The following is a 26,126-nucleotide window of genomic DNA, read 5'->3' as shown; positions in this document are numbered from 1 at the left end:
ACGACCCAAGCTGGTACGACCCAGATGTCGTTTCCCGCGCCGCCACCAGGCGCCGCTACTATACATCAAACTCCAGCGCAAGACGCCCATACACTTGAAATCAGTGTTCCGGATGAAACCAGTTTCGTGATATTGTTTCCCAACATGTGGGATGAAATGGACGTTCTAGTTTTTTTTTTTACTTCAGTCCGTAAAAGGGTGCATTCTTGAACATGTGGGTGCGATAAGGATGAATTTTGACAGCGAGATCATTGGCGCAGATGTCCAAGCTCTGTCATTCTAGAAATTCATTCCAACTGTATACGCCTTGCCATCTTGCCGGCTAGAATACAGAAACTGCAATTTATGCAATGAAGTAAATAATTACGAAGTTAATTAGTATTCTTAATCAGTTTAATATGTGTTTTGATTTCTCGTGCAGGTGATGCCCTCGTTTCTGAACAATCCAGCTCAAAATAAGAATTACGCTATCTGCCAGGGGCTAGCTTTAAAAATTGCGGACAACCTAAAAATGATTCCCTATTAAAGCAATAGTGGCGAATCATTACTGTTTTCACCCTGCACCATTGTATATTTCAGGTTGCGGCTGGAGCAACGTATTGCTTATACTGCCTTGCAATGAACCCTCTCGCTCAACACAAAGCAAGGGAAGAGGTTCAGTCTGTTCTCAGCAAAGCTCCAGACAGTGATATATCACTCAAATATTCGGAGCTTTCCTACGTAAAGGCCTGTATCCGTGAATCACTTCGGTAAGGCTTACTTCGCGACGAATATTGCTTGATTTTTACTATAATATACGCAATTTTCACTTCATCGCAAATAATTTCTTCACCATACGCGTGCCAGCCTGTTTTCGTTTCCGCAAAGTGAAATTCTCTGATTGAATTCTAAAGCAATTCTGAAGCAACCTTCACCCATATCTTCGCGTCAGTCGATGTCGAATACGACTGGCATTTGATATGATTCAGTGAATGAGTGGTGAAAAGTTCTGCTAGTGAAAGTACTAAATCGGCTCTCTAGATATGTCTCCTCATAATTATGCCAGCGAATAGGCTTTCTTTACTTGAATAGTGTTCCGCACGGTACAAGTCCGCGAGGCAATGGAAAATAATATTATAATGCATGAGATAAGTTGCTTGAAGTTAGTAACTTCGATTGCCTTTCAGGTAAACGCTGTGATACCAAAAATGCAGTGTTAGGATGGCAGCGTGCAACAAGGATATTATATTTGCGCACGGACATAATTAGGCAAGTCCAAGCAACAGACAAAATATACACAATCTCTCCAACGCAGAACTAAACATAAGGCAATTAACGAAAACAAATTGGTGTTTTAATTATTGGAGGCAGCAGCATTTTTTCCACATTAGCCATCACACTTAATTTTGAAAAAGTCATATCGCTATAAGATGTCAAATATTCCGGTATAATAATGCATAGTAGGCGAAAGAGCAATGCAAGTCCACTACTGATTTGGAGCCATTATGTGCGCCGTATAATTCCTTCTGTATTTATTCTTTATTGTGCTTGTGTGTGAAATCAGTCCAACAGTATTTCCTCGTGGTGTTTTCAATGCTCTACAATACCCCGCCATTGTTGCTCAGTGGCTATGGTGTTGGGCTGCTGAGCACGAGGTCGCGGGATCGAATCCCGGCCATGGCGGCCGCATTTCAATGGGGGCGAAATGCGAAAACATCCGTGTACTTAGATTTAGGTGCACGCTAAAGAACCCCAGGTGGCCGAAATTTCCGGAGTCCTCCACTACGGCGTGCCTCATAATCAGAAAGTGGTTTTGGCGCGTAAAACCCCATAATTTAATGTTCTACAATAGCGCGCTTTTTTTCTGCTAAGCCCAAAAAGTATAACACTGTGTGAGCGAATAATGTTATGGGCTTAAGAAATGTCTAACATTGCTCACTTCGCATTTTTCGCTGCAGCGAATGCAATTTGGCCTAAATCTTGTGAAAAAAATATTATTCTACTGGAACCGTTCTATATAAGAGTAGCGCAAGTGTTAAAACGTAGGACGGAACGTCTATGCGAACCCACTTTTAAAGTTCTACATCGCTTTTTTTCTTCAGACTCTACCCTATCGTCACCGGAATACACCGCAAACTAGACCACGACGTTGTGATGTCCGGCTACACGATACCAAAGAACGTGAGATCATAGTTTATTCATCCTCACAGAACAAACCATCTCCACTAACACATTGTATTCACCGTCTTTCCAAGCTTAACAAAATATATATTAAGAAAATACTAAGTGTAGCTTTCTGCTGTGACCTAACCTCGATGGTAAAACATTACACAAGACTTTGTGCTTCAACTTCTTAGATTCTCGATTTTGTGTCCATTTCCAACCATTTCTGACATCTAGTAACACATTGTCACATTGAGGACGGCATATGGATCAGAGGATGGCCGTCTATATTTTCAGTTTTCATCATCAGGCTTTGAATGGTCATAGAGAAGAAATGATACTCAACTTGAAAGCAGCTTATCATATAAGCCCACCGGACTAAATAATCAGTTTGTTTGATCACTATATTGCTCTTTGGAAATTAGGGGCCAGCTCAGCTGTACTTGGGGGGTTTGGCGTTGAACAAATTATTGTATTGAAGCTTTCGCACCATAAATTTCTAAACACCCTAAATGAAGGAACCCGTTGATTACCATAGAGATCATGCATGCAAAAATAAAACTGAGACGCAAGCGCAAAGCATCTCCATGTAGAATTACTACTGAGAATAAACTGTGCAAACCAGAAATGAGTCCTAATATAGAACAGATAATTAGGAAATCAAAGGACAAAATTTTAATATCAGGGCACTTCATTTCTAAGGACTGGATCTAGCAAACTTTGGTGGTCTGTCAATGCTTCTGACTTAAGTCAGCACAATGCTGTTAACGGCACACAAGAGAGATCTTTGTCTTTTCTCTCCATTTCACTCAGCATGATGGTTCCTTCCGGACTATGTAGATGCTTCTCGTAGACAGCGCATCAATAATATTGTTTTAATGAGCAAAATGCATTTCGTCTTGAACATAGACACCAAAAAATGCTCTGGACATGTTAGAATCACTAGCCCATTTTTGCGAGAATCACTGAATGAATGTGTAGGTGTTTACCAATTATTTATTAGTTCACTGATTAGGGCTGCTTTCCAACTCTGGAAGAGCACAAAAATAACAATCTTTAATATGGGCAAGAAAAATAGACATTCTAAACTATACAGCCATTTCCCTAATTAAAAGCCTGTGCTAAAATATCTAAACACGTTCCCTCAAAACAGTTATTAGCTTAACTAGACAAAGTTTGTCTCTAACCATCACGAACACGGATTCCGATCAGGAATTCAACTTGCAAACGCTTATGATGGCCGCAGTCAAACAGATATTATACTAGATTTTAGAAAGCTTTCGATAAAATCGAATATGCTACTTTATTGGTAAAATATTAGGGACAACGCAAGCACTCCTTAGGAGTTGGGAATGTGAAAGCAGTAATGTCCAGTTGAACGCCGTGGGGAGGTCCTTTGAGTTATGAGCTGTTTGGGGGCCACGAGCGCGTTAAGAAATTTGGCACTTTTTAATTTGGCGTTACCAAGGAACGCACTCATTGTAAACGATAATGACGTGGTAATACCTCCTCCCTACCGGATGCGCCGTCATCTGAAGAATGACGCACACACTAGGCCCACCTTCAGTTAGCTGGAAGAGTGGAGCCACCGTGGTGTTGGAGAATCGTGCTCGTCTCGCATCGCGGGTTGTAGCCCCACCAACGCGGCAATTTGAGAAAATTCATTTTCCAAGCCATTATTATTTTGTTCACAGGAACCTCCCTGAGACATTTGACGTCAATCCGAGAATTTTGACGTGTTTTTAAACTTTTGGTAACATTCGGTGACGACGACTGACGGATTTTCGCTCAATGCGCGTGTAATACCTTTAGATTAAAATTGAGGCAACTGCCAGAAATTCATTACACACATTCCCCACAATCTCGTGTACCACAATGTGGCGTATTGGGCTCCTTACTGTTCTTAATTTTTGTGAATGACATGCGTAAAGTGTCAAAGGGCCTATAGAACTATACTTTTTTCACGGAGTTTCCATAATTTTAGCTGCCTTGGTTTAGCTTTCTGCTCGTCGTCTCTATTACGCATTTTAAGTGCAAGGTACTGAGCACCTCATATGGAAGCGATCATTTACCTGGTATCACCAAACTCTAAATCATACCCACTTTATCTGATAAACCATGCCGATGGAAACTGCAAATGGCAGACTGGTATGCCTTTCAGAAATTGCGAGGGTGGTGGAGCTCATTTCGCTCAAGCTAAGCGTTGGTGGAATCGATGTAGTTTACTGAGGTATTTTCGCCCAGCTGAGAAAGCTACTCCTGAATTTCTTGTCCTTCTTCGAAAACAGTTTGATCCTTCGTGAATAGCTGAATGCACGGAAGAAAGAAAGCAGCAAAATAAAGCCTTAGGTATCGTGCATCAATGCCCGACGCATAGCAACTTCCTGAGCTTCAAATTAGCCAAAGCAACCGAAAGCTCTGTACATAATTGCAATTGCCTTATGGTGCTCCAAATAGCTAATGTCACTTAATATCTCTAAAACTGAATTAATGACATTTAACGGGCGAAAGTCTCCAATTGAAAACACTTACAAAATTAATAATAGCACGATTGAGTCTTCCACTTCCTACAAATATCTTGGCCTTCATTTCCAGTCAGACCTAACGTTGCATCACCATATTAATTTGAACCTCGCAGCTGTTAACCGCACTCTTGGAATACTTAAACGAACCCTCAAGCAAGCGCCACCACTCGTACGAAAACAGGCATATATCACAATCATTCGCCCGAAAATTGAATATGCTGCGGCAATTTGGGATCCCCATCAGGTATACCTAGCTTCTATTCTTGAAGCCCTGCAGAACCGTGCTGCTCAATTTATTTTTTCAGTATATTGAACATTCGCCAGCGTTACATCATTAAGCAAACGTGTTGATTTGCAATCCTTGAGCCTTCCTCGCAAACGCTTTCGCTTATCGCTATTTCATAATATTTTCCACCACTCCTCACTTCATGATGACTTTTTTTCAACCACCGATTATCTTTCCTCGCCGCCATCATCCTAACAAAGTGAAACGCATTTTGTGTCGGTCATCAACTTCCGCTCAATTTTTCATACCACGCACTATCCTCGATTGGAACGATTTACCCTCATAGATAGGCACGGAAACTGACATAGCCTAATTTAAGGAAATAATTTGCGCTACTGTGACGGGCTGTTAAAATATTGTTTTCTTATTAAGTGCGTTTTATTGATATTTTTATGCTTTGTGAGTTGCTGCTTGCTCCTCACGTTTTTATGTACGCTAATTTTTAATTCAATTTCACATATGATAACTACCGTGCCTTGTTCAGTGGTACAAAAAAAATTCTTCTAAATGTTTTTCTTTTTATGTATGCTGTACCTGAATGTACACTTGTGTTATTTTTTGTAGCCCCCCCCTCCCCCCAATGTAATACCCTCTTTCAGAACCCTTTAGGGGTATTGTAAATAAGTAAATAAATAAATAAGAAGACAAGCCCAAAAATCCATGGTAGGTGTACGGAGCTACAAATAATAGCGCCATTACAATCAAATTGATGTGGGAAGAGGTCAGGAAATTTAGGGGGGACTAATCGTACGCGATTTCTGTAATTACAACTTCAGGCACGCTCACAACACTACAGGAACAAGTAAATACACTTGAGGCGCACTTTTATAACGTCGCTATCTTGGCGAAATATTGAAACACGTTCTTAACATACAAGAGATCAGGTCGAAAGGGGAAACTGCCTCGCTGACCTCGCTCTTTTAGGAATCCGTGTAAAAATGCTAAAGTGTCTCGCGGATTTCATGTCCACCCCTACATTCCAAGCACATCTAGGCACTGTGCTCTCGTGTATATTAATCTAGGAAAACGTGGTAGCACAAGGTTGCATAGTAAAAATGAGCTCCGTTGATAAAGTCATTCGCTCCTGTGTATTGTACTTCATATACATCGACAATCTGACAATAGGTTATGGCACCTCAACTTTGCCAACATACGAAAGGCAGCTACCCATCACAATAAATAAACTAATATGATGGGCTGAGAAAAATCGCTATTATTTCTCCACTAACGAAACTACTACGGTGGTATTATCGCAAAAACGAGGACTACACTTGGACCTGTCCTAAAGTTTAGTACTGTGATGTTGCCGGTAAAATAAGGATAGCTATTACATGCAGCAGTCTCTACTAAAAAGCTAACCATCCGGGCGCACATAAACACCAAAGTATTGAGGCGTACAGAGACTTGAATATTCTCAAAGTGTTGTCTCATAAGTATTGGGGCCTCGGACCGAACATGCCTCCTAGTTATTCATCGGTATGCAGTGCGTAGCCTTCTGGACCCCGATTGCATAATTTATGGCTCAGCCAGACAATCTTTTATTCCACGACTTGATCGAGTGCCTAATCTCGTACTGCGGCTGGCTAGTGGCTAGTGGTGCTTACCGAACGTCACCTGCGCAAAGTTTGTACGTTGACTGTAGTGAGCCTTACTTACACCAGCGAAGACCTGTTTGCATTTTCTTACGTAGTCTGAATTCAGTTATCAGAACACAGATACTACAACAACTTCACACGATACAACTCACACTTGCACTACATAAATAAGGCCAGCCTGATTAGCCCGCTTATCACCAGGAACCGTTTATTCCAGTAGACCTATGCCGACCACGCCTTGGTCGCACACCTCACACTCAATTGTTTACTTCGAAAAGAAAACCCACCAACATGCGAGAAGTGCCTAGGACAGTGATGCACGTTTTACTGAAAACTACGCATATCGAAATACAGAGGTAAAACTTTGCGCTATTTATATATTCTACACGTACGCTTACACGCTACCTTAAATTTAGGAGACGATCGACTGGTCTCACTGACTGATTTGCAAAAATTTGTAGACAAAACAGCTTTTAACATACTTTATAGAATGATTGAACTATTGCTGGCATTATACTAGCTTTTCGTACACCCTGCCGTGAGCGCTGTATAGCCTAAGACGCTTTTGCCCCTATAAACGCTATTTAACGAACTATCTCTTTGTGTAAAGCTACAGCACAACTTCGGGGACCTTTAGGAGCCTACAATGCCCTGGTTGTCAGTAAGGAAGTGCTCCACATAGTCGCATCGCTGTTTGCCACAGACATTTCCGGTGTTTTCTTTAGGGCTGAGATTTTCTCTCATGCAGTAATGTCATGATCGACTGTAACCCGCGTCGATATTTAGTTCCGTGCTCATTGGCGTAGGTCATTTTATAGGCGACACACTTCCAAAGTCGTCGTCGTAGAGGACCGCGACATGTCTGTCTTCAGCTTTGGTTCTCTTTTTAAATTCCAGTTTCCTCTGTGACGCCATGTTGCTTTTAATGTTGGTAGTATTATTTAGCTACTTCATGTGTTTTGTCTGTCTATCTATCTATCTATCTATCTATCTATCTATCTATCTATCTATCTATCTATCTATCTATCTATCTATCTATCTATCTATCTATCTATCTATCTATCTATCTATCTATCTATCTATCTATCTATCTATCTATCTATCTATCTATCTATCTATCTATCTATCTATCTATCTATCTATCTAGCTGCTTATGTACACCCAGTGACCCAAGTTTTCTACAGGCATTTGTCTCATTGTATGTCCTCGTCGTTCTCAGATCATGAACAGCAGGTTGCCATTATCCCTCAAGAGAAAAGCGTATAACAGCTGTGTATTACCAGTACTCACGTACGGGGCAGAAAGCTGGAGGCTTACGAAAAGGGTTCTACTTAAATTGAGGACGACGCAACGAGATATGGAAAGAAGAATGATGGGTGTAACGCTAAGGGATAAGGAAAGAGCAGATTGGGTGAGGGAACAAACGTGAGGCAATGACATCTTAGTTGAAATCAAGAAAAAGAAATGGAGCTTGGGCAGGACATGTAGTGAGGAGGGAAGATAACCGATGGTCATTAATGGTTATGGATTGGATTCCAAAGGAAGGGAAGCGTAGCAGGGGGTGGCAGAAAATAAGGTGGGTGGATGAGATTAGGAAGTTTGCAGGGACAACATGGCCACAATTAGTACATGACCGGGGTAGTTGGGGAAGTATGGGAGAGGCCTTTGCGCTGCAGTGGGCGTAACAAGGCTGATGATGATGATGATGAAGTCCTCGTCATAGTGATGATGTTGTGGTCATTTCATCGTCATCAGGCTTCGCCATCTAACTCGCTATGCCGTCGCCATGAGATTATTACTTACAGAGCGAATGAATCAACATGAATAAAGAAGAAAGACAAAACACTAGAATCAACTCCCGACGTCGCCGCGCCTTATATGTGCTTCAACCCAGAGGCGCATATTGCCTAATGAGCTGAACCACTAAGTATGCGCTTGTGATCGCGATTCCGTCGTGGTCGCTGCATCGTTGTCATTCTAGCTTTGATAAGAGAAAATTATCACGCCACCGTCGTGACGCCATTGTTGTGACACATTCGTTGTCATACCATAATCGTGAAGCCGTCGTTGTCGATCGATTGTCGTGACTCTAGCTTCGTCATTTCACTATCCTCATGCCATTGTCCTCACGCCATCATCGTCATACACTCGCCGTCATACCATTCTATGTATACCATTTTCATAATATCGTTTTCACTACCTTATCGTCATACAGTCGTCGACATGCATTCGGCATTATGCCGGCGTGGTTATGCCTATTGATCGTTCCATCGTCGACATCCTAATTTTGTCATCCGACTCTTTCCATGCCGTCGTCGTCATAGTGCCAGCTCAATTCCTTTGTCGACATGCTATCATCTTCTTATCACCTTACACATTCTAACATGTGCTGGCCGTGAACACGACCATTCCTTCTTCGTCATATTATTGTAAATATGCCGTCTTCGTTCAACCTTCATTATGTTTTCATTGCATGCCCTCGTCGTCATTGCATCGTCGTTAAAGAGTCGCTGTCAGGTATCATACGACATCAGCTGCATCAGGTGATTTCATCGTCATACAGTCGTCATCATGACGTCATGTTCGTGGCTGATATTGACTGGCGAGTGCAATAGCAAAGTGGGGCGATACCGGAGACAATGTAGGTCACACGTTGCAAAAGCAAGAAAAATCTCAGAATGACCTACAGGAAATTTAAGTAAACGTGACATCAGCAACAGTGTGTAACTACATTTCTTTAATGCTAATCTCCTTACCGTCCACAGTCATCGTGAGGTGGTTTCCGTTGTAATCTTTTATGCTATCTTACCACCCAGAGCTCAGAGCTCGCTGGTGCTCTGGGCCTTTCGCTGTTCTGTAATGTTTTACGTTTTTGCCATTTTCGCGAGAGTCACTTCATAAAAGGTGAGCAAGAAGATGTTCTCACGACCACCTGAACAAGGTCAGTCATCTGCTTTATCGCTCAATATTGGACGACGTATCTTTGGAAGCTGAGACCGGCTCGATTCCTTGGAAAGCTCAACGCCAGAAGCCATGGACTCTGACAGTGAGTACACCGTAGTCATGGGCCGCCTTATGAAGAAGATGCGCCGTATATTGACTGAGACAACTTCATTGAATCAGAGTGAGCAGGAATCCTTCATGGTTTCTTACGTGCCGCTCTCGACGTCACACAGCATGAGCTCCCTCAGGAGGCAGTTTCTAAACGAATATTTTGAAAGTGTGGCCCCTGTGCAAATTAAGGGGATCAGGATCAACGCACGCAAGAACATCCTAAATATAGATGTGAAAAATTCCGCAATACTGAAGAAGTTAATGACCATTACACAATTAAGCGAGATTCACGTCCGCTCCTTTGTTAGTTACGGGAAGAAGACAACGACTGGTGTGATTTTCGACGTGGAGCTTGACAGCAAGCATGCGGATCTGAAGAGTCTTAGGGGTCATCGGTGCGCATTCTTGAGATTCACCGCGTGGGGAACTTCCCATGTATCAAGTTCATGTTTGTTTCTCCGACATTACCACCTTCTTTCAAAGTGGGCTACGTGATAGACCGAGTAGGACTATTCGTTTCGAGGCCCATTCAGTGCCGGAAATGTCACAAGACAGGACACGTGAGCGCTGTTTGTAGAAGAAAAGCCACCTGGTCGCGTTGCGGCGGAGAGCATAATACGACTCACTGTGGTGCGTCTTCATTTCAATGTCCCCACTGTACTGGCTCTCATGAAGTGACTTCGAAGAAATGCCCAAAGATGAAACAACTAGTTCGTATTCTACGAAAAACGGCAAGAGACCAGTCTTCACGTAAAGAGGCTGCTCAATTTTCTCCCCAAAGTGACCAACGCTCGAGAAAGAAGCGCCGCAAGGCCTTTTCAGAAGAACTACATAGCGGGGCACATGCGCCACGACCACCTCTGCCTGCGCGTGCATCGAGGACGGTAATGGCACCTACTGCTAATTCAAGATCGATGACAGCACGCGCAAAACACTCTCCTACACCAGCTGATACATACATGGAATGGCCTTTGCTGCCCTCTAGGCCCACGGCCATGCCAGCGGGCCCTAGTGGTCCTCTGCGCCATGAAGCCACGAATAATAGGGAAAATGAAACCGGTGGCACTAAAGGCAAGCAACGAGATGGACACAATGAGAAGGAGAGCGTACAGGAAATGCTGAAGCACCTGATGGAGTTTATGCCCGTGATTCTCGGTGGTTTCCAGAATCGGGCCGCTAAAAGTGCCCTGCAGGGGCTCGCCGTGCTGGAGCAGTTTATCGCAGCTTTTTACATGCTTTAAAGCTTTTGTTTGGCGCTTGTGCTGCTTACGCAGGGGAGGCCCACACACCAGCTTCGTCGAAGCGCCTTTAAGTTCACTTGAATTGGTGACTGCTGACGGGATACAGAACCATATAGTGACTTCATGAATGGGCTTTCGGAATGTTTATTATCCGAATGATGAACATGCTTTCACCTTGCGCATCCCTCCATCTGTGTCATCATCATACCTCATCACACCTTTATGTCCACGTTCCCCCTCCCACTGCGCAGAGTAGCAGGCTAAAAGGCGTTAGCTCAGGCCGACCTCTCTGCCTTCATTCAAATAAATTATCGCTCTCTACCACTTCCTTCGTCGCCAGAATATCATGTGTGATTCGCGGTGCTTCAACGTCCGCTTGTGGCTCTTATTCATTCCAATTGTTTTTCTTCCGCCTCGAGTGCCTTTGTTGTTCTGAGTCAGTTCAAGTAATTTTTCCGCTGTGGACAGCCACCACCGGCCTGCATCGCAGCTTGACGCAGCATTAACCTGACGACTTTACTTTGACCCAAAGCGATCAGCTCTGCTGTCTTCTTGCTTAATTGCGCACCCCAGTAGCTTGTCCGGCCACATCACTTGTCCGAAGGACTGTTGCAGTGCCTACTATCAACACTAGCTCTGATGCTTCTCAGCAGCAGTGATCTTTCTAGTTTTCTGACAAAGACCAGGGGATTGGCCACGTTTTCCCGCATTTTACCTCTTTCTGATCCCGGTGTCCCTAATGAAATTCAGGCTGAAACCAGCGGCATTGGTCTGAGTGCAGCGCTAGCGCAACGCAAGCCTCTATTTCAAAAATAAGTTCTTGCTTAGACCAAGGGTGCTATAACAAAAGCCATTCCAAGCACTTCTAGTCCATTTCTGAAATCACCTCTTCAGGATTGGTAAACATTTTTCGGGCCATCTCGCTTTCTTTATCTCTTCTATGACGTCAGGAACACCGCGAACGCTCCTCCTCTGGCACGACGGGTACACGCGGAATATGCAAGATTGACCGAACAAAAGAAAAATATTTCGCCTTCTACGCTTTTTCACCGGCCGCCCCCCGCAATTGGTCAAAACTTATCGGGAGGCACCCACTTCACCTGTTCGTCATAAGACATCGCCATAGCTGCGAAAAACTGACTTTGTCAAAGTGGCGTGTACGCATTAAGCTGCAATAATATGTCGTACAAAACAGATTTTTATTTTACAGCGAACCTTTATACCTCAACCGTCCAACAAGATTGTCGTGTTGTAAGCAAAAAACTACCCATACGTGGGCCGATCCCGGAGATAGTGCAAAACCGGCCCAACCGGCAGCGGAGGGGACGCAGGCGTTAAGCACTCCCCATATGTAGGCAGATCCTGAACATAGTGCCATGCCGAGCCGACCTGTGGCCGAGCTGTAGCAGGCGTTAAGCACTCCCAATAGCGGGGCTGATCCCGAAATTAGTGCAATGCCGGGCCGACCCGCCGCGGAAGTGAAGCAGGCGTTAAGCACTCCTCCCTAAATACGGCGTCCCTTAACAGCATATATCCCGAGATTTATACGAATTGTTCTTGCGTGGACTGTGGTGAGGTTGCTACTTTGCCTCATATGCTCTTGGAGTGAGGGTCGCTGGGCCTGAAGTTCACCAGGGAAGAGTGGGACGCGCTCCTGTGAAGTCCGGTTTTTGAGGACCAAATCTTGGCCATCCAGCGCGCCCACGATCGGGCCGGCAGGCTAGACCTGTCAGTCCCGACGTAGGATTAGCCCGGTGCGCATTTTATCGCGTTTTGCTGGACCAAATAAAGGTTCACTCACTCACTCACTCACTCACTCACTCACTCACTCACTCACTCACTCACTCACTCACTCACTCACTCACTCACTCACTCACTCACTCACTCACTCACTCACTCACTCACTCACTCACTCACTCAGACAGTGCAATGCCGGGCCGACCCGCTGCGGAGGTGAAGTCGGCGTTAAGCACTCCTCATACGTGGCCCGATCCCGAAGGTAGTGCAACGGAGCGCGGACCCGCGGCGGAGGTGCAGTTGACCATTAAATGGCCCACATGCACAGCTTTGCAGTTCATATCCTTTTTCACAGAGTGAAAGGGCACGGAGATTATTTTTTTTCGAGATAGCCGGTGACTACTTCGTTAGGAAATGAATAGAAAATCGCTGCCCGCGGGTTGCTCTGGCACTGGCTACTCGGAGTTTCAGAAGGGATTTATTTGCATATAATAAAAATTTCCGAAGCAGTATAACGTTGTCTATCCCTTTGGACACGTACACGACGCCACTCTGCCAACTCTTGACCGCTGAGGACGCGCTTTACCTGTATGATAACCCTTCCATTGCACGCTGCCACGATTTTCTACCAAGCACCGAAACCTAAGCAAGAAGCGGGCCTATTGCAGATGCCGGCAGAACCCGCTTCATCGGATTATCTACTTTCGCTGTGCTATCCAGGTCTCACCAAACCTTCAGAACTTCTACTTATTACTCGCCTCCGGGCAGCCAATTATATCAGAAAAACCTTTGCTATCATGCAATGATGTTCTCTTTGAAATTAAACAAAAGCTATCACTTATAAACGAGCAGACCGTTCCATCACCTGTTCCAACAAGGCTGCCAGCACCGCACGATGCTTGCGTCGGGGGTTACGTAAATTTGACGTCAGGAGATTGGAATAAGTTCACGCTGTAGCGCCCCAACTCTAGTCTAGCACGAATGGTACACTGTCGCAGTGGTAACGCTAATGACCCAAATTCTATGCAATGTTGTTCGTCCCTTCTCCGTAGTTCCATGCTTCTAGTGAATTCGCGTTCAGGTCTCGTTATTTTCACTTATATATAAACACAATTACTTCGGTAACCGACTTCTTGAGTGATATGGGACCAACATCCTCGACCTTTTTTTGGCATCTTCACTTCTTGCGTCTTCTGCTTGCCCAATTCGAGTACAAACAAAATGACACAAACATTTTGCAGGGCATTGGTCAAGAGTACGCACATATTCAATGTCACGGAATGTTCGTATATCACTATGCTCTCCCTGCTTTACAGACCGTCTTGAGAACCGAAATATTTGTAAGTGGGAGACTGGAGGAAAACTTCACGAGAGCTTCGGAATTCATCCCAGACCGCTGGCTTCGTGGCAGCGGGGATCGGGCAAGTGAACTTGGGGGAAATTGGACGCATCACCCTTTTGCTTCGCTACCATTCAGCTCTGGTGTACGGATGTGCATTGGAAGAAGGATAGCCGAGATGGAGATGTGTATGCTTATTGCAAAGGTGGGTAAGACAATAACCGGATTCACCGCTTTCTCAAGAATGTAGAAACGTCATAACCTGTTCTTGATCGCGAAATATACCCATACATTATTTTATTATGATAACAGCTATATGAAAACTCCAGGCGTATTTCCACCATCAGCGAAAACAACGGTGGCAAAGTCCAAGGGAGAAAACATTGTGGCTGCGCGCAGTATGCTGTATCTGCAAGTGAAAGCGTGCGAATGTGCGCTGACGATGGTGGTTCTATCCGGCGCGCGCGAAGGGTGGAGGCGGGGAGGAGCGCGCTGTCCTTTATCCTACGCAAGGTACTGAGGGGGCACAGCTCTAACTCGCCATTGTGGCCCGACATAACCCATTGCAGCGACACTATTTATTGTAGGTGCAGCCAAAGTGGAAAAGCCACCTTATTACCTCACAAAAACTTTTGCAATTACCAGTTGGTGTTTGCTGAACGACTGCGTGTTGTAGCGCTAAATACTGCAGAAAGAAAGATTCTAAAGGACAGAAAGAAGGGAAAGAAAGACGGCGCTACGATCACAAATGTTTATTAGGCCCAAAGCTTGGTACGTATTGTTACGTGGTCGTGACGGTGAGGAAAGCAAAACGGTGAATGGCGAAACTAGCCTTTTAATGGGCGAATTGCGCCCACAAAAGCAACTTACACTCGAAGGAGAGCAACAGCAGCGAACACGATCGGCGGTCATCGAAATCTACTCAGCGCATATGCTTAGTGGGTCAAGCGCGTCGGCTTTTATACATCAGTGGTCGAATGTTCCAGAGTAAACGCTGGGACCCGCGTGTCTTCCACAAGGTTCTATGTTATTCGCGTCGCGCATACATGCAATCAGACTACACAATTTCGGTCACAGACAGTGGATGGAACCATCCATAATATTCCAGAAACTTCCGATACATGCAGGCGCGTCCTGAGCTTTGCGATAACATTTGTTAGGCGGTGAAGCGTGGTTTCTCGATAAAGATAAACGAGTACACGTATCAATATATAACGCGTACACTCTCGACATCAGGTTGCGGCAAACAGCAAGTGACAGGTAATAGCAATTTGCGTCAAACACAATGATTTCATTTCCACATCATATAAGAAAACAGGTCTTTGACTAACACATGCTCGACTAATGATGTGAATGTGATATGTCTTTAGCAGTTCCGGCGCGGTTTTACGTCTACTGCTACATAGGATTCTCACTTCAGAGAAACGTGGCGTACAGCAATCTGGATCGCGCAGAGAGATGGGCGTTCATATCGTTTTTTTTTTAATTGCTCGCGTGTCCCCTACCAACTCTAAAATTATTAAAATAGGTATACCGACACTCTGCCTAGTGTACGTGTTTAGAAGGACGCGTGCTCCCTGGCTCCAGTCTAGTTTCGAGCATCAGGTAGAGCGGCTTTTAGATGCCTTATTTCCTCGCTTGGCCATAACACCGGTGTTAAAAACTTTGCTACAGAAGCGGAAACGTTGTAATAATCTTAAGGAGAGTGCGGGAGGTGAGCATGATTCCCGGAAAAAGACTTATGTTCTACCTTATTACCACAAAGTGAGCCACAACCTCAGGAAGGTGGCGAACAGGTTTGGGGTACCTGTTGTGTTTTCCGTCCCGAACAAATTGGCTCGCCTATGCCCCCGAATGATGAGACGTGCAGTGGAAATGTGCAAAATTAAACACACGAAATGCTGCGTGGAAAAGTGTTCCACAGATGTGGTTGACCAGATACTTCTAAGTTGCGTGAAAACGTAGGTCCGGCAGACTGGCTGTATTGTGAAAGGCCGATTGAGGCAATACGCAGACAATATGAAAAACGAATAAACGCCCGTGGTACGCGCCTTGGAGATCGTGCTGATGTAAGCCACATTTTCCTGTGGTGAGAATCCTAGGAAGCAGCATAGATAAGACCTCGTGGGAACTGCTAGAGGCATATCACAATCATATTAGTGGTTAATCGTGTGCTAGTTAAACATCTGTTTCGTTATGTCATGCAGAAATGAAATTGTTGGAATTCGCGCAAACAATATGACCTATCGCTTTCTTTTTGCTGCGCCCTAAATCGACAGTGTGCTCCTTTATATATGTAGCAAGCTTTTTGCCTAGTAAACAATGTTGAGTATAGCGCCGTCTTTCTTTCCCTTCTTCCTGGCCTTCAGAATATTTCTTTTTTCAGTTCTTTTCGCTACAACACCATGTCGTTCTGTCTTATTAGGATTCAGAATAATTACCTCGCGAATGTTGGAACCATGCATTGATTGCATTGAACGGCTGCGATAGTGCCTTGAAAGAACGAATTGCCCAAAATCTTAGCAACAAACGCTTTCTCTCAGAGACATCTTGTTATGAACAATATTCTTTGCAATTTGCTCAAATCAATCAATAAATTTCGTCCTAATGTTGTGTACAATACTTATTATAAAGAACAGCAGACATCCTCCTCATGTAGCGTTCAATCTTTATACCAAATGCCAATACGCCTGTAGATTATGTGGCAAAAACTGTACCCTTGTTACGGCGTTTAGAAAGTTACTACACGTCTGCAAGAGATGTCGTCGTTGTATGATTTCATCATTGATAATCACCCGCCATGGTTGCTCAGTGGCTATGGTGTTGGGCTGCTGAGCACGAGGTCGCGGGATCGAATCCCAGCAACGGCGGCCGCATTTCGATGGAGGCGAAAGGCGAAAAACACCCGTCTGCTTAGATTTAAGCGCACGTTAAAGAACCCCAGGTGATCGAAATTTCCGAAGTCCTCCACTACGGCGTGCCTCATAATCAGAAAGCGGTTTTGGCACGTAAAACCCAATAATTTATTTTTTTAATAATTGATAATCTCTTATTGACCATAGTTTCTTCAAATAGAGTTTGAAGTCAACCAACGTAAAACGCCCTACACATTCACTAAAAGCTGTGCATCAGTTTTTGTGTTTCATTTTTAGAGTACCATGAATAAACTTTTATAAAAATCTTGTTTCAAAGTCACTAAAGATGACGTTTGTGATCAGTAGCCAAAGAACGTAGGGATTTATGTGAAAACACTGGTCCTTCCCTTCCGCAGGTGCTGCAAACATTCAGAGTGGAGAATCACCATGGGGACATTGGCTTCCTTTCACAGCTCACAAGTCGCCCACAAAAACCAGCCAGATTCCGCTTCATTGAGCTATAGGAGAAAATTCATACGCAAAAGTGGCGTTCTTGAATCACTTTGATTAGTTATAATAAAGTAAGTTTGCTAGATGTCTACAACTTACATTTACTTTGAATGGTTTTTGAGGTAAATAGCGTCCTTGCTTTTGCGTGCGATCTGATATGATTTGCTTTGTGTTTCCATTAGACGACAACGGCTTCAAGCAGCCGTGAACTTGTTTTTAAAGGTGCTGATAGGAATGGTGCTTTTTTAGAGACGAAATCTACCTTAGTGCGTTACCACCACTTTACGTATCGGATATGTTTCCAGACTGTAATCGTGCACCGATCCCGGAGAATCTGCAGCCCGAAAATATGAAAATATATTTGCTACTCGGGCCACTGTCCACCTTGATATTCCGGAAATGGTGTCCCACTTGTCTTTGGCCAGAGCTTAAGAATATGCAAATGCCACGTAGCAGAACAGAACAAATGTAACGCTGTTTGCCGTCGCTTGGAGATACTCTAACCTATTTTTCATTGCACGTAATGAGATATTTAGTCTTAAATGCGAATTGATTAATCAGCGTCTGAAATAGGTATACATAGATGAAAAGTATCAATGAGAAAACTGTACAGGAATATGAAAGATTCCCGATACAGCTTTCTATTGCTCAATACGTGCTACATAAGATTGCTTTTCCGAGCTTGAAAGAAGCCTGCAAATGCACGAGAAATTGCCACGCAACCGGCCACTCGAGGCAGTTTGCGTCTATTCGCGGGCTGCCTTCACGCTCGGAAAAACACCTTTATGTAGTACGTATTGAGGAACAGAAAGCTGTAGCGGGAGTTTTCATATGGGTCTACAATTTTCTCATTGACACTTTTCACTTAACTATAATATTTGAAAAGGTGAATAATCAATAGGACTATCTAATTAGGCGGAATGAAAAAAATAGTTTGACTATCTGCAAGCGATGGCAGACAACATTACCTTTGTTCTATCCAGCTAACTGGCATTTGAATATATTTTTAACTCTAGCTGAACTTACCTGGGACACCCTGTATATGTAAATATACTTATTTATTTAGAAAATAACATCTAATATTCTTTGATAGCTAAAAGATCAGAATAGATGACCCCTAGCAAATCAGCCCACTGCTCTAACCATTAGTTCAAAGACGCATGCCGAGGCGCAACGAAACACCCTTGAGGATTTCCGGCGTTGAAGCCTGTGCGTTCAGACGCTTGGCACGTTTCATTGTCATGTCAATCATATAAACCCTCATGCGATATCTCACCGTCGTCAATATTCCCATGTAAAAATAGATTTTTTAGTTTTAGCACGTATCCTGAACCTATTCGGAACGCCTTTCCTTTGCGTCTGGGTGTGAACGCCAAGTGGTGACACACGTCTGTGCTTGTTCGTGTTCGAATCACACAAACTGGTGCGCAGAAGCAATTGTATTCTAAGACCTCAAGTTAGGGAGTTTTGCATGCAGGAATAAATTTTAACACAGCTATGGAAACCCTGCCAGACGTAGTAGCCATCGTAGTACCTGTTGGTGCGGGGCTTCCGCAGCGGAGCACCCCATCCGTCACACCTGACCAAGATCTCCCCGCGGGTTATTCCAGCCAGCCAAGTAGCTCCTATGAAACGCTAATGGCATTGAAGCAAGGAGATCCCGAATACGCGCCGTGACCACTCCATGGCCCAGATCCAGGAACAACGCATCTGCTGCGCGTGTGCCACAAGGCAAGTGCGCCTAGACGCAACGAAGCACAGGCTCTGGTTGTTTTGGGCGCTTGGGTCGCTCCTCTGAAGAGAGCTTTGCTCACCAAGCTCTTCGCAGTCTTCTTCTTTAACTTCTCCTTCAACGACGCAGGCTGTAGCGAATCAAGACGTTATGACACTGACAGAATGCCGGCGAAGTAGAAGCTGCGTATGCTGCAGAGAGATTGCGCAAGACGCTCCCACCGATGACAATAAAACTAATCCACTAAGAAGGGGCTTGGTAAAGCCCTGCCACATTTCAAGGACGCCAAGGAATGTAAAACGTAAACAAACCCCTTGGTATCTCTTGCACAAAAGGACGAATGCCCTCTCAACCGTGCTATGTTGCGCCACGCGTTGGAATATAGCAAGCCTTGTGTGACGTCAAGGGACGTCAAGACAGAATTGCCCGCATTAAAATCATTATGCTATTGCACTCTTTCTCCGATTGCTGGCCCGAAATGTCTGATCAAATTTTTTCACTGGCGTCTTTTTCAAAGAAAGGCGAATATTCTAGGCAGCGAAATAAGTATTAAACACATAGTTCTTCCTGGAGTAAATCTTTTATTCATTATATTCATTTCCAGATATGATAAAATCAAACGGTGATGCTTAAAAAACAAAACTTAGTGTTCAAGCGTTTACAGATTGCCGAGACAGCGTAGGTATTTATATGCGCGCAAACCACAAACAGCGGGTCGTCTCTGTGAATTGTAGAAACACTGAAAAGGGGGTTTCTTTAGTTTTCGCCTAACAGCAGAAAGAGACAAACGGGAGGAAAGACAGGGAGGTAAGCCAGCGCGAGTACTGGCTGCCTACCCTGTGCTGTCAAGCACAGGGTAGCCAGCCAGCCCGCCACAGCTAGCCAGCACAGTCAAGAACTGTGTTTGACATTCTCTGGTGCCCAAGTTAAATTTGGTTCCACTACCTTTCACCCTTTCACCTGAGGCCACCACATCAAGAACTGCAGGACTATTCTTTACTAAAGTTTCTTCTTCTTCTTCTTCTTCCACTACCTTTTCGTGCATTTTTTCACAAAACTCAGCTATCCAGGTGGGTAAAAGTTGGCAAAGGGAACGGGAGTCAGCAGTTCCAAACACAGAACTTGCTGAAGCTCAGAGCAGTTGTGTGTTGAATTTTTTACTTATAATTTACCAAAAAGGGGAAAATAAGTAGATGGTATGCTCTCCATCAGGGCATCTCTTTTCCGCAGAGAACTGGCAGTGAATCAAAGCAGCTTGAAGGCTGGTATTGGGCAGAATAATTTGGCGTACATGGGATAATGATTATGAATGTTTCTGGTGAAGGTAATGGTAGTAGACTGCATAATCAGAATCTAGATATTAGCTAGAACACAGATTTCATTGCACTTATTATATTTTATGTAATTATAGATCGTCCAAATAATTCTTGTGTTTGATAAGCTATGCGTGCCGAGCGACAGCACTTCCAGCGACAGCGCTTCTTGATCACTGCTTCTTGCTGCATCATTGTTATGCTGCATAATTCACCAGTTTAAATTCACTGTCTCTCCTGTAGAATCAAATTTACATTCTTTGCAAGAAACCTTGTAGATGATTTCTGGAAGCTTGCTAATGAGATCAGAGGACGGCATGCACCCCAAGCTTTATCAGATATGCGTTCGAGAGCCTTGGATCTTGCAAATGTTACACATACTTCTGCTGATTATGTTGTTGGTATTATCTGAAAGGCTACTTGCGAATATGAATTTGCATAAATTGGGGAAACCGTCATTCAAAAACATGTCAAGCGATTTCACTGATCATTCATAATCATTCCGACTGAAATAAGTAACAATAAAGATAGCACCAAATCCAAGAATTATTGCCGTGATTCCATTGTTTCATTGGAATCCAATCTGTCTTTCGATATAAATCTGGAATCCTTTATAATTCACGCAACTAAATATCTCATCCGGGTCGCGACGTAAATTATGCATATGGTATTTACGCAGCATTTTTTAAGATGTAAGAGCCGATGATGCTTAAACAGCAATGAAAGCACTGAGGTTAGATTACTTAATGCGTTACATTGCTCAGAAATCAGTTTCCCTGCCTGCCACAGAATCCCACGTCAACAATTTTTGGCAGCAAATGTAAGACAGAAGGCACATACATTACACAGAACACACTTTACAGCTTTTTAGACGGCCCAGGTGGCGATTCAGGCTCTTCAAGCGTTTTTTATTGTATGGGAAGGCATATAGTACGTCACTTATTTGCAGAAAATTGCATTCCTGATTGTGTCATATTAGATAAATTTATCATAGGGCTTCAACTTGCGCTAAATGTATTACAGCTGTGTACTGGTAGACTGGCAACGGCTTGCAGTATCTACAGCTTCTCAAATTATAATTGTAACTGTCATATTAGATGAAACTGCTAGCACACATGTATCGGCAACAGCAATCGTTTGGGTGCACTATTTTCTTCTACTCTGGAGTATGCATCCTCCACCATATTGGAACGTGAAGTGGGATGTAAGTTGTGGCTTATACTCGTGCATAAACTTCATAAACATTTATCCTTATCTGCTCCCGATATCACTGTTGCTATGACCGTAAGATAAGCGTGTGGGTTTACAACACCCGTAGAGAGCAGTCTGTGACTATTTCAATAACAATGCGGCAGCAGGTGTGCGAATTGCGCCAATCTGCGCCGAGAGCAACCCTGTGCGCCATCTTGCGTCAAAAAGCCATTTTAGAGGGAAATTGCGCCGCGCCTCCCCCAAAGCATGCATATCGGTGAAGCTCTCCTTCCACTGATGTTTTGCAGCTAGCAAAATTGAACTTGAAACCAACAGCATGCTATCATCATCATCATAAAAGTCGGGTCATACAGTCTGTCATTGGCGCATTTTTCTATGACGGACGTACAATGTAGGGCCGGTGTACCGTCTTGTTGGCGCGCTATTTCTACATTCATCAAACGGGCGTGGTACAGCATAGTTTTTCGAAGCATGACGTCACATCCTAGAGTGATCTTTTTCAATGTTTGGCGGTGGCAGCGGGGATTTAGAGATGAACCGTTACGATCAAAATCGCACGTTGCGTACTTTAAAAATGGGATTAGCAAATGAGGTCAAATGCAGCACATGGCTAGAGCAGCCACTTCGATGGGTTCCACTATGTTCTTTGAGAAAAAAACATTTGCTTCAAGTTTAGGTCGCAGCACTATTTCAGTGGAACAACGTCGCCGCAGTGCAAAAGTAAAACTTTATTTGCGCCTCGCGCACGCGCAGTGGCGCTGTCAATACTTTTTCGCGGCCGCATACCGTTTGCGGGCCCTATTAGAGGACTCCATAATGTGCATTTCATGACGTGAGTACATTGCATGATGTCGTCTTCAGTGCAGAGGCGTGTACTCTATTGTTATTGCGGCGAGGCTTTGTCCACAAGCCGTGACTCCCAGTGTGTTGCATCCTGGGTTTATAAACACGCGTATGTTGACGACCGCTTTGCACCCTATCGACAAACCGTGCCGCGCCCTTTGTGCGTCGCCATATTGAGGAGCATCGGACCCTTTCCTGACCGCGTTTGCAAAGTACTCGCAAACCCGTCTTCACAATATATCGAATATATCAGTTCAAAATTCGTGGTATACGGTAGGCATGTATGCTTGGAAACCTGCGGCACACATGCTTCCTGCTGCGCTAAATCGGCTTTTGGCCCGCACCAGGACCTGCGTCGAATGGTGAAGTGGCTGTCCCACCACTCTGGACAGTAAACGTAATTGGTTTTCGAAGAATTTTTAGTGTTATTCAACAAATTTACCACTCTTTGCCTTCGATTGTGGTGTTTTTCAAAGTCTAAGGTTGGCAAGTCTGCACGATGTTTTACTGCAGGATGTCATTCTCATGAAAGAGGGCATGAGTGTACATAAAGCCTCGTAGGCAACGCCGTGCTGCACAGAAGTTCTCTGATGCATCGGTCACCATCTGGTGACCGATGGTGGTTTGTAGTGGTTTGTTAACAAATCGACTGGTGGTTTGTTAGCTAGAATCTAGCGCAAATGCAAAGCGCATTTGGTGGCCTAATAAAAAGATTCGTGCCGTCTGATCACCTTATTCTCTTCACTTGATGGCTAGTGTTAGAAGAGCATGACTGACACCATGAGTGTCAATGTGGTGTATAATTATTGTGTGTATCGGGGTGCGGGGGTGTACAATAAATTTAGCAGCTTTTTCGGGTGACATGAATCAGTATGGTAGAATTCTGTTTGTTGCCTTCACTCATTCTTACCCAAACTTTACTTTTGATTGTGGCTAATGTAGTTTGCTGATAATGTAGTTTGCTAGCGCTGCTGCCTACCTATATAAAGTGAAGGTACCTGTGCTGAAAAAAAGAACAGCTAATGGTTTGCCATGAAATAAAGTACATTGAGACCATTAAATTTTGAACTTGCAGCTGCGGGTATTACTGGTGAATGAATGCCCACCCAGTAGAACTGTCGCTAACATTTTCTGCCGGTAAGATAATATTGAAGCTTTGAGCAGCACCTGAACTGAAATTCGTTTGAAAAATGACCCATTTTCGCCTTGAAGTACGACAGAGGTTCAACGGGAAGACATAAGTTTGAAGTAATGAACAGCGGCATGAATATAAACAGCGCTTCACTTCTCACAATCTTGTACCTGGTTTCGCATTTTTGTTTCACAGGATGCTCCTTACTATTTTACGTGGAGGCAGTTTATTTTGGTTTCCTTATTTTTTGTATTTGGTTATTACCTGTTTTCTTGGTGTTTCAACAATATGTGTAATCATATTTTGCCTTAATTTGCCATTTGCACTGATCATAACCAGGCGCATCATGACACAAAATTTTTTCTTCTTAATTCTTCATTGCTCTTTTCCAACACTCCAAACGGTTCATCTCAATTCCTATTTTGTTTTCTTGGAAGACTAGGTCTACTGAGTCAGGGATTTGAAATTAACGATGCACTTACATGTGTGCATCGTTTTCTGTTTTGGTCATCCGTACTCTTTGCAAGAACTGACAGCAGTGCCCACACCCGCCCCATCACAATCACCACTGCTAAGCACAACCTTCCTGCATTTATGTTAACACTTCGGCTTGTCTTGACCTACTACAGGCACAAGTTACTCCTTCCTCAATGAGCGTGACTGCCAATGAGCTATGCACACAGAAAAGCGTTGCCAAGGAAAATAGCTGCTGCCCTGATAACAATTACCATTGTTGAAATGTCGGCTACAGCAGCATCCCTAGTTCAAACAATGTTGATGTACGTTCAACTTTCTCTAGTACAAAAGTTACCGCTTTGTTGTTGTGTTATGTGATCATCCTTTTAGCCGCTTTCTCTGTGGTGAAAATTCACCAATACTATTTGTGTATCATTGCAAGACGTTTGGAGTCAACAACTTTCACCAGGAAAGAGTGCGAGATGACTGGCTGAAGAAAATGAAGTCGCTTCTGGGATCTAAAGAACTTCACGCGTGTAATTTTGCACCTATTCATATATATATTATACAATTCATTTTTATCACCATGTGCAAAGTATTTTACCTCTCTTACCTCTTATTTTACTTCATATTCTTGGCCAAACAATTTTCCAAATGCCCCCCTGCTGCTTCTGCTTTGAGCTGCCTTCACGAAATTTGTACCCCTGTACGAAATGTACCCTTACTATTGGGGACAAAAGTGCCCAGGAAGTGCGAATGTCGACTAATTTGCATCGCTGGGGACCAGCCGTGCTATCATCGGCGTTGAACACCGCGGAAACCAGTGGCTCGCGTATGCACATTCTTAACGCAGATGTTAGCGCCTTTGATCCCGGCAGACTTCTTCACTTCACTTCACTTTATTACCTTAAAGACCCCGGTTAGGGGGTATTACATAAGGGGTGGGCTTACAAATAAAAGTTTCAGAGAGTGATCTTCATGACAACAAATGCAGTCAAGTTGTCCGCAAAAGTTGATGAACTCGTGATGGCCGCAATGTCACGGGGAAGGCCATTCCAGTCCACTGTTGCGCGAAGAAAAAATGAGGGTGCAAGAGCAGTGGTGCGAGCACGTGCGCGTGCGATTGAGTGAGGATGGGACGTACGGGGAGGTATGCGCGCCGGTGGGATGATATACGGTGCTTGATTGAGGGGACTGTGAAATAATTTGTGAAACAAAGAAAGACTGGCGATGCGGTGACGCACAGAAAGATTAGCAAGATCAGTTTTTCGTTTTAGGGATGATATGCTTATGTCGTATGAATATGAAGAATGGATGAACCTAGTGGCACGATTTTGTACAGATTCTAGTTCGTTTCTTAAGTATACTTGGTGCAGGCTACAGATGGGCGCTGTATATTCCAGTTTCGATCTGATGAGTGATTTGTACGCGATAAGTTTTATGTCAATGGTGCGTGACGCAAATGACGCTTTAAAAAGCCGAGGTATATGTTCGCTGATGATATGATATTGCTGATTTGTGCGTTCCATGAAAGGTCGGAGGATAAGGTGACGCCTAGATATTTGTATGATTGAACTTGTTCGACAGCGGAGTGAGAGATTAGGTATGAGAATGATAAGGGATTAAGCTTGCGTTGAAGGGAAACGCGGTTGCATTCAGTGGGATTAAACTTCATTAACCAAAGATCACACCACTGTTGTACAAAGTTAAGATCCTGTTGGAGTGCAGTTTGACCAGAAATCTTTGTAATTGTGCGATAGATGACAAAGTCGTCGGCAAATAAACGGATATGGGAGGATACATGTACGGGCAGGTCGTTAATACATATATGAGGAATAAGAGGGGCGCGAGTACAGATCCTTGGGGGACGCCGCATGTTACTTGGAAAGAGCAGGAACGGCTATTTGTATTTGAAACAAACTGGGAGCGTTAGTTGAGAAATGCTGTGATCCATTCGAGAAGGTTAGGGTGCGAATTCAGCTGGGAGAATTTTCGTATAAGGCGTTTATGTGGTACTGTATCGAATGCTTTTGTGAAGTCGAGAAAGATTGCATTGGTTTGAAGGTTGTGGTCGAGATTAGAAAGTAGATCATGAAGAAATATAGGAAGTTGGGTTTCACAAGACAAAGATTTACGAAATCCGTGCTGGGAAGG

The 26,126-nt window shown here is 43.9% G+C and overlaps 1 protein-coding gene across 1 annotated transcript in view; it reads left to right on the top strand.

Annotated features, from left to right (window-relative positions):
- The window catches only part of LOC126519085 (probable cytochrome P450 12a4, mitochondrial), a 54,300-nt gene extending 36,930 nt beyond the window's left edge, over nt 1–17,370 (top strand). The window contains exons 4-7 of the mRNA XM_055065283.2: nt 580–749; nt 2,082–2,160; nt 13,897–14,124; nt 17,191–17,370. Coding sequence (XP_054921258.1) covers nt 580–749; nt 2,082–2,160; nt 13,897–14,124; nt 17,191–17,298 — 585 coding nt within the window. The 3' untranslated portion in view covers nt 17,299–17,370. The remainder of the gene's footprint in view (nt 1–579; nt 750–2,081; nt 2,161–13,896; nt 14,125–17,190) is intronic.
- The last annotated feature ends 8,756 nt before the right edge of the window (nt 17,371–26,126 follow it).

The sequence above is a fragment of the Dermacentor andersoni genome, chromosome 10 (genome assembly GCF_023375885.2).
Source record: "Dermacentor andersoni chromosome 10, qqDerAnde1_hic_scaffold, whole genome shotgun sequence".
In the NCBI taxonomy this organism is placed as follows: Eukaryota; Metazoa; Arthropoda; class Arachnida; order Ixodida; family Ixodidae; genus Dermacentor; species Dermacentor andersoni.
Note: the sequence above shows the minus strand (reverse complement) of the source record. Positions and strands in the feature narration are given on the sequence as shown.